An 8,860-nucleotide genomic window follows, 5' to 3' on the forward strand; every position below is an offset into this window, starting at 1 on the left:
GTCGGGCTGTGGGTGCTGGTGGTCTTCCCGGTGCCGAAGCGCCATGCCCATGTTCTCCCCTGGCACCAAGGAGGCGGTGGTGAGAGCCCACCTCCTGGGGCAGGATGGCCTTGTTCTCCGGGGTGCTGGTGCGGAGGCGTCTGCTCGCCCCCGATGTGGCTGGGTATCCCCTCATCCAGGCTCTGTCTCTAGATTAATAACAGTCAACCCTGACAGTCTGCACAAGCATTTTCTAAGTCTTACGGCAATGAGGAGAAACGCTGCACATCAACTAATTCTGCTGCCATCACTCAAGGAATTCCTACAAGCAAATGCTGTGTTTCATGACTCATGTTGTGGCTTTTATTTTTTTCCTCGCCGTCTTTTACCTACTTGGCTCACGGTTGACCGTGCCCCTGGGTCGAGGGGTTCCCACTGCAGCCCCACACCCAGCTGTGAAGTGTGTTTCCTGTGGGATCCGTGAGGATGTTGATTTTGTGACAAGTGACTCGCAGCCGGGCTTGCTGGGCTCTGCTGTGACCCCGCTCGCGGTCAGGGATCCCACCAGGGGATCGTGGCTTTAGCTGGAGAACAAGAGTTGGATTAAATCCACATCCTGACTCAACGCACTGCTTACTGCTGCTCCTTCCCGCTGTGACAACAAGCAGATAGAAATGCCTGCGCCTTCTTCCAGCGGGTCTCAAATAATCCTCTGCTTTGGAAACAAATTAATTTCTTAACATGGGTTTCATATCTCAAAACAACTCAATATATTAATAATGCAGCTTGTGGTTTATTACCAACTTTGTTTCCCATCCCAAAAAAACCTTGCTCAGGTTGTCACTGTGTTAAGAGAAGTATCGAAATGTGATTAAGAGACACCAATCATTAAAACAGCAAAGTCGTCTGTAAGCCTTGCGAAGACCATGAACTTTTTCACTTACTCATTCTGTGAGTATGTGTGTTTAGTCAGACATACCCTACTGCAATTTACCAGGTGCATCCAAGTCTTACATTTCCTGCAGAAATGTGCTTTGTCACCCTGGTTGGTCGTACGCAGCTGAGCAGCTCTCTGTGGATGAACAGGTTTATCCAGAGCTAATGCACTTTCACTTCCACCTAAAATATTTGTCCATTCTGTTTGCCAATTTTCAGTCAAAAATACTTTGAACTGAAATGTTTTGAATTTCACTTGAAACCTTTGAGACCTTATTTGCCTAATGTTAATCTTTAAATTGGCTAATAAAATAATGGATCCAATTATATCACCACAGCATACTCTGTCCCCTTATTTATTTTGCAGGAAAGAAAACAAAAAAAAGGGTTTTTTTCTTTAGCCAGCAAGCTAAAAATCTATTACTTGTGTGGTTCTAAACTTGACTATTAAAGAATTGTTAAATTCAGCAAAATGATCCCCATTAGAAAGCTAGAAAGAATTGTTCTTTCAGCTCGTCAGAGAGAAAATCCAGTGAAGATCCTCCATGAACAGGAACTGCTGGGCAGAGAAGGTGAACAGCAGTGTGGTGTGAACCCGTGGGAGGGTGGCAGAGCCTGCCGTATTTTAGAGTGACCAACAAATGTGTTTTCTAGTTTTTATTATTGGCGATTTGTCAGTTAGTCTCTTTCAACGTATTTTATTTATAGTTCTGACAGTGTTTCCGTGGTTTCAGTCTTTAAATATTATTTGGTCCAGTTTTGTACTTCAGGTACTGCAGCAGCCAGAGCAAAGAACTGGAAACAAAAATATAAGTGATGCATTGAGGGCCCATGGTTTCTGAAGGAGGACGGTTGGGACAGCATTTCTCCACCCTTGGATAAACCACCGGCAGCTGGAAATACTTTTAAATTTCTTTTTCCATGCAGAAAGCCTTTCTGACAGAAATAAGAAGGCAAGAAAATGCTAAGGTTTATTTTCAACAGCAAAGCCTGGCATAAATCGTTTCCAGCATCTCACACTGCCCAGGTTTTTTGGGACCTCTCCCTTCCAGCCCATGTTCAGTCTCTGCTCAAGGCAGTGGAGCTTCATTTGGGTGAAAACCAGGGCATTTAGGAGCAGGGATTTGGCTGGTGTCCCTCTAGCAGTTCCCCAGTTTCCTTGCAACAGGACAGCAGAAAGGCTCATCACCTCGAGTTCATGCTTCCAAAGCTGTTGCCTTCTTCGAGCAGCTCTGGATATTAGATAATGATCACTGATTAGATATTATCTCAAGACTGCTCATCTGCAACCACCAGTTAGATAGCATCTCAAGACAGCCACCAGCCTGAGCTCCTGGGCTGTCTGTTGGCCATGGTGGACTCTCAGGAAATGGGAGACGTGCCCATGAGCAAAAGCAAAGCCTCCTCCCAGCCCTGAGCAGTGAAAGCCCCAGCAACCTCCTTCTCAGATGTCCGGGTGTGAGTGCCCAGGACCCAGGAATGTGGCTGTGCCTACGGGGAGATGTGCTCCTATGTGCCTGTGCTCCTGTGGCTCCAAGGCATGAAAGATGCTCTGAAAGACCATAACATATATAAGGTAAAACACTGACCTGTTTCACAGGGCTTTCAATTCAGTCAAGCAGGGCCCTGCTTATACGGGGACAACTTAGCTTCTCCTGAAAAATGAGTATAACTTTCAGCCTTCTGCTCCTCTTGCCATAACTACTGCTGAGAAGTATTTTCAAGGGTTTCAGAAGTCATTTGGGCAGATTCACGTTTGGCTTTGAGATGCCTAGAACATGCTGACTGTTTGGAAAGTGCTGAGGATTGTCCCCTAAAGACCTGTCTCCTTCAGCATCAAGCAGTTTAAATCACCCGTGACGTCTTAAGCACAGCTTTAGCACCAGCATCAGGGTTTGAAACTGTTGCCTCTGGCAAAGACTGCTAGCACTTGACCTAATGAAATAACCTGGTTAGCTAGTCTCAGTCACAAGCTGCTGTTTCTTCCAGAAAACAAAAAAAACCCCAAATCATGTGCCTCAGTTTCCCTTTTCATAATACACAGGTGATTACACTGCAAAGTAGCAATGATGAGTGCAAAAAGAGCCCCAAAGAATGTCTCTCTGATGCTTAGACCACGATGGCTATAACAACGTTAAAATAAGACTTTGGTATTTCTGTTCAATAATGATTGGATGTAGTTGGTTGGTGACTGTTATTTCCCACGTGTTTTCTGGGTACAAGAACTGGGAGGGTGTGTATTTAACCCGTCCTTGAGTTACAGTCATGAGAGGAAGACTTTACATTTCCTGAGGCGTTTCACAAGTATGTTTAGACAAAAAAAGAGTTGAAGCCATCATTTCTTTTAAGAATAGCTTCGGCCAAATCTCTTTGTGGTGCCATAAAGCTGAGCAGGATCCGTGCTTGGTACTGGTATCCAGAGCTCTGTTAACTGGAACGATCCTGATTCACCCCTGCAAAAGAGCCCATCCGTTGATTCGCTGTTGCTATATTCAGAATCCATTTGGACACTTTTGACTTTTATGCTTTCTAAAATAAGGCAATAAAGCAATTAGAAATAGATAACAGAAGGAGAGAGCACTTCACCAAAGAAAGCAAAAGAAAAGAGTGTGGCATAATTAATACAGAGCTGGCAGCAGCGAAAATGAGCTGCAACAACCGTACTGTCACCGGGAGTATGGCTGCAGGCTGAGCTGCAGATGTCGAGGCTGTAACGGCAGAGAGGGTCCTTTCGCCACCCAGCACAATCTGCCCCGAGAATGCATGTCTTTGGGACAGAAGGAAATAAAAGCATCATTTAGAGCTGGGAGGACATAAATGTTCCTGTCCGTCTTTCACTGTGTGTCAGCTAGAGGATTTATCCGACGGAAAACACGCTCCCACATCAAAAGAGAAAGGGAATTAGTGTAACCAGAAAAGCAGGTGCTTTTTTAGGGGAAAACCCAAGAATGTCATAAGTGGAGGACTGGGTTAAAAACATAAGGGAGTCTGCTGTGCCGTAGAAGGAATGAGTGGGCTTAGAGATAGGAGAGATTGCAGAGGGAAGGAGCCATCTCTTTCGTTAGTGTTATTCGTTTTTAATTTGCATTGTTATAGCGTCTGGAAGGACCAGGTGGAAATCAGGGCCTCATTGTGCTGGGAATTGTGCACAAACATAATGATTAAACGTTGCCCGCTCTGCAGAGGTTGAAATATAATTCCTCATCTCTGCAGCATCACTAACCAGCATAATTACTGCAGAATAAGTTTTTCTGCAATTGCTCTTCTGGAATATCTGTGCCACTTGATTTCTTTCAGAGTAACCACGCCTGAGGGGATGAAAAGATATATTTGTACCAGGTCCAACCTGGTAACCTTCACAGATAATAATAACTGTTCAGAGGCAGAATCTGCTCACCACATTTGCATACACATTCAGAAATTATTTGCTTGTGTCTCGGTTTCTGTAAAATGGGAATAATAACACTGCACTCATGGCTTGCTCTCTCCATCTGACACTAATGATCGGACAAGAGTCCTCTGCTAGTCCCTTAGAGCCTATACTGACAACATCACATACGAGGGCTTGTTAGTGCTGTTTGTAATGATCAGGGATTAGCTGGAGAATATATATTTTTTCTTGTGGGTTTTCTGGCTGAAAGGACTGGAGGCAGTATTTGATTTGCTGAAGGTTCCTTTTCTGTTAGTACTTTTCTATTAGTTAAACTGTATAAAAAGCAAAACGCAATTAAACGAGTTTAAAAAAACAAACCCCAACCCTCAATTGTCACGGCATAAACAGGAAGCAACACAGCAAACTGTCACTGAAGGGGTCTTCGCATGATGACCAAATCCCTTTGGGTTTCTGTGACACTTTGGCTCGCTGCTCAGAGGTCAGAGAGCACCAGCATACGCTGGCTGCATTTTTACAGCTTCAAATACAGTCGCTTTCTGGCCATGATAGATGCCAAGCACAGGAAATTCCTCCCTGACCCTTAGAGCAAGAGTAGGTCAAACTAAGAGGAGAGGAGGACGGTCACCCACACCTCCCCACTGGGACTTGCACCGAAGCGTGTGGAGCTGAGCAGACCAGCCCTTCCTCCTTGCTCTCCCGCCCCAGAGCACCAGCTCCAGCCCCTCTGGCAAAAGGAAGGATGGAAACAATTGCCATGGGCTTTCCCTGCCTTTTCATACTGCAGAGGGTACCAGCGTATGTTAAAATTAGACACTTGCTCAGTTTCCTCCAGACAGCTATCGCTCTGCATGGTACCCATCCGAAAGCCACGGGTCCTGGGGGCCCCGTCTTAGTGGAGGAGCTTGTTTTGGTGAAAGAATTAAAATTACAATATCTCATTCTGCTGGTTGCAGAGATGGTTAGTGAATGAAAAGCAAAGAAAAGGAACCCCAAAGACTGTGTATTTTAAAAAGCAAGCAAAGAGATGAAAATAAACCCTCCCATGATTTTTAAAGCAGTCTTGGGACTTTCAGGGATCCCAGCTCAGAGGTTTTGAATAGCAACTACAGGGGATCATTTACAAGTAGCATTTTTCCTAATTTCTTATTCCACCTTTTAATACTTCCTAGGAAAGAATAGGGACTTTGCATTACAAGCAGCTTGAAAGATTAAGCAGGCAGAAACAACCCCCTGCTCCACCTGCAGCCTTCCACTGGTTATTTTAAGTTATGACTGGAGATTGACCCGGTTTAAGTGGGTGCGAAAGGTTACCTGAACACTCTCACTTCACTGCCTCTAATCTTTGGCAACTGAATTTTCCCCAGGCATGTATGTGTGAAACGGTCTTCCAGTCCCCTCTGCTGGTTGCAGCTTGCTGGAGAGCTGCACTGTCGCATTAGACGTGTGCAGTTCTTCACCTCGATGAGCGCTGCGCACCTCGAGGAGAGCGCATGCTGCGTGGGGATGCCACCAGCCCCATGTCCTCAGCACCCTCTAAGAAGGCACTAACTCCTCCAGAGACCAGGGAGCTTTCCCTCACCCTCATCTCTGCATCTTACCCAGGACAGCATCATGAGAAAGGGTGAAAAAGTTATCCAAATGGATAATCTTAAAAAAAAACCCCTGCCTGTGAAAGCTGATGCATCCTTCTGAGAGCAAAGAATCTTCCCACAGGGAATGTATGGCTTGAAATGTTTGTTGAGCTTATGACCAAGTATCACCTGCAACTCTTTGTGGCACGTGCCTCCGTGTCCCTACGAGCCCAGCGCGGTGCGTCCATCCTGCAGGCTGCTAGCCCACGCTCCCCACCCCAGTCAGCGGCATTGCCGCCACAGGCAGAGCAATCCCTATAGCTTCTTTACTGACTTTCCCACGGCAGCTGGGATCCCGTTTTGAAATGACCAAGGCAAAATTTCCTCCGCTGTGTTCAAAACCAAAACGACATTCAGAAAGAGACTGTGTAGAAAGTCTGTGCTGATGCATCCTGGAGAACCGAACAGAGCCAGCAGCACCAGGCAGGGGCTGCTCGTAGCCATGTGGGGCTTGGGTGTACTTCATCATGTCCAACTGCACACGCTGAGCAGTGCAAATCTTCTAGCAGAGAGGGGAGGTTTTGCTCCTGGGTGCAAAGAGCTGGTTTGTGAGGCTACTGCCGAGAAGGTCAATTCTGACCGGCTAATACTGACCGGTGTGAGCAGCAGGAGGCAGAGCTGGCACAGGGCAGCCGTTCTTGATGGCCGGCAGTGCGCCAGCGCTCTCCGCCAGCCAGCCTGTCTGAGGAGGAAACCCAAGTGACAACCCTGATAACAACCCCTGCTCATGGCCGGAGGCCCAGGGGCCCTGCATGGGAAGGCAGAGCCCGGGGGAGCCTGCACTGAGCCCATCGCAGAGGCCCCATGCTCCAGCCAGATTTACAGGATTGCTTTGCATACACAAACCCCCCAGTGCCGAAAAGCACTGCTACCCCGTGCCCCGGGGCAAGCACGGGCACCGCAAAGGGATGTAGTAGAAAAACTAAAGGTTTATTTTTTTTAATAAAATACATCCTTACAAAATAACCATTTTTCTCCCATGCTGAGGGACTGGGCATGGTTCTTGCCAGCTCTCCTTCCCTCCCCTTCCTCTCCTCAGTTTGGAGCTGTCCAAGGGTGCTGCTGGGGAAGGAGAGGCAGCGATGCTCTCCCCAGGGGCTTCAGGGTGCGGGATGCCCAGGCACAGCCCTGGCACACCAGGCAGGGCGCAGTGGGAGCCCTTGGGGTGTGCAAAGGTGGCAGACCCTGGTGCCCTGCAGCAGGGCTGGTGGATGGCCCCGAGGGTGCATTAGTGGCTCCTTGATGCCCAACATGAGTTTAACCCACCCACAGCATCACAGCGTGTCCCACCAGAGGCAGAGCGCCCGGCCGGCCGGACCCTGCCCTGGCCGCAGGGCACCACGTTCCCATGAGCCAGTGTTGGACACTGCTTCTGCTGGCCTTGGAGCTAGTGCAGGCTGGTGACAGGGGATGATGACCATGTTTTAGGAGAGGAAGAGGAGGAGGAAGAGGGTGCAGGTTCGTCAGTCAGTGTGGATTCTGCCAAAAGAGAGAGGTGCATAGTGATTTCTGGTGTCTTGCCACCCACTGCCCCTCTTCCAGCGATGCTGCCATCGAAGCTGCAATGTCAATCCCACATCCTGCACCCAGTGCTGCCCCGCGAGCCTGCCTGTCCTGGGAAATGCTGTCCCCAGGTTAGACGTGACAACCCACAGCTCAGCTTTTCTCCATGCCTCCCTGGAGCCCTGCTGCCTTCCCTTGGGATAGCCCCGACACCCATAGCCCTCACCCCTGCCAGCCGTGCGCTAGCAGGGCTGGGGAAACACCACTCACCTCGCACTGCGTGTTGTCCAGCTCCTTTTGCTTCTTATGCGACTTCGACTGGGGGTTAAATGAGACAAAACGATGATTCTTTTACAGACCTGCCCCTTTCTAATGCCAGGGAAAAATGTGGTTCAACCGCAACTTCTAACCCCCAATGCATAAGCATAATTTCAAATGAATTTGAGGGGAGCTGTTTTCATGTCCTATGAAAGGCCACGAAACATCCCACGGTCACGGAGATGTTCTCAGAAAGCAGAAAAGGGGACATTTTCCAGTTTGCTAAAGCACTGGTATGTATCTGCTTCCCTTAAAGCAATGCAAGTGTTAACAGATACTGGAATATCTGGGGATAAAGAGAGGGAATAAAGCTATTAATAGTGAGTCACACAGAAGATCTCTATAATTTTGGAGAGGAGATTCATGGATCCCAATCTCTGACAGTCCCAAGGGCTCGGGGTTCCCACTAGCTCAGGAAGGCGCCTGGTTGCTCCTCAATATATTGTATAAATGTTGTTTCTGTTACAGCATCATTACCCATGCACACATCCACACTCACACACGCAAGATCCTCTGCAGGGGAAGGACGCGCTATTACTTACAGGCTCCTGTTCTGCATATTTGAATTTCTTCTGCTTGTAATAGTCCCGTCCTTGGAGAAAATGCAGCAGGAGCAGGTCGCAGAGGACAGAGGCCTTAAATCAAAGTGCAGTTAGGGTTGGGGCTGCCCTCCCAGCTCACCTGTGCCACCTTATACTTCCAGCTTGTTCCAGTTTGCCCCACAAGTTAGGGTCCCTTCTGCTTCAACCCACAACGTGGCAGCTGATAGAGAGCATACAGCCCCTGAATGTCCATTTAGGACAGAACTGAAGTATGCTGGGTTCAATAGTGGGCAATTTAAGTCAGCAGAAATTAAGTGCTTCCACTTTAGGTATATGCAGAGCACAACACCCTTTGGGTCGTGCCAAACTCTTTAATGACCATAACCAAATAGGATATTGGTTTTCTGTCGTGCACGAAATACTGCCCATCACCTCCAAAACCCCCTCAGTACCAGCTCTAACTTGAAATTATCAAGATACCAAGACATGGCCCCGCCACGAAAGCCTGCTTCCCCTCGCTCGGCAGGGCAGCGGCTCCTGCTAGCAGAATTCACATC

General features: G+C 48.0%; 1 protein-coding gene across 1 annotated transcript in view; it reads right to left on the minus strand.

The window, feature by feature from the left end:
* Window positions 1-7,713: 7,713 nt before the first annotated feature.
* Window positions 7,714-8,860, minus strand: part of P2RX1 (purinergic receptor P2X, ligand-gated ion channel, 1) — a gene marked incomplete at both ends in the record, with an annotated part of 8,468 nt that continues 7,321 nt past the window's right edge. The window contains 2 exons of the mRNA XM_009583420.1: window positions 7,714-7,761; window positions 8,304-8,396. Of these exons, the coding sequence (XP_009581715.1) occupies window positions 7,714-7,761; window positions 8,304-8,396 (141 nt within the window). The remainder of the gene's footprint in view (window positions 7,762-8,303; window positions 8,397-8,860) is intronic.

The sequence above is a fragment of the Fulmarus glacialis genome, unplaced genomic scaffold (genome assembly GCF_000690835.1).
Source record: "Fulmarus glacialis isolate BGI_N327 unplaced genomic scaffold, ASM69083v1 scaffold34488, whole genome shotgun sequence".
Taxonomy (NCBI): Eukaryota; Metazoa; Chordata; class Aves; order Procellariiformes; family Procellariidae; genus Fulmarus; species Fulmarus glacialis.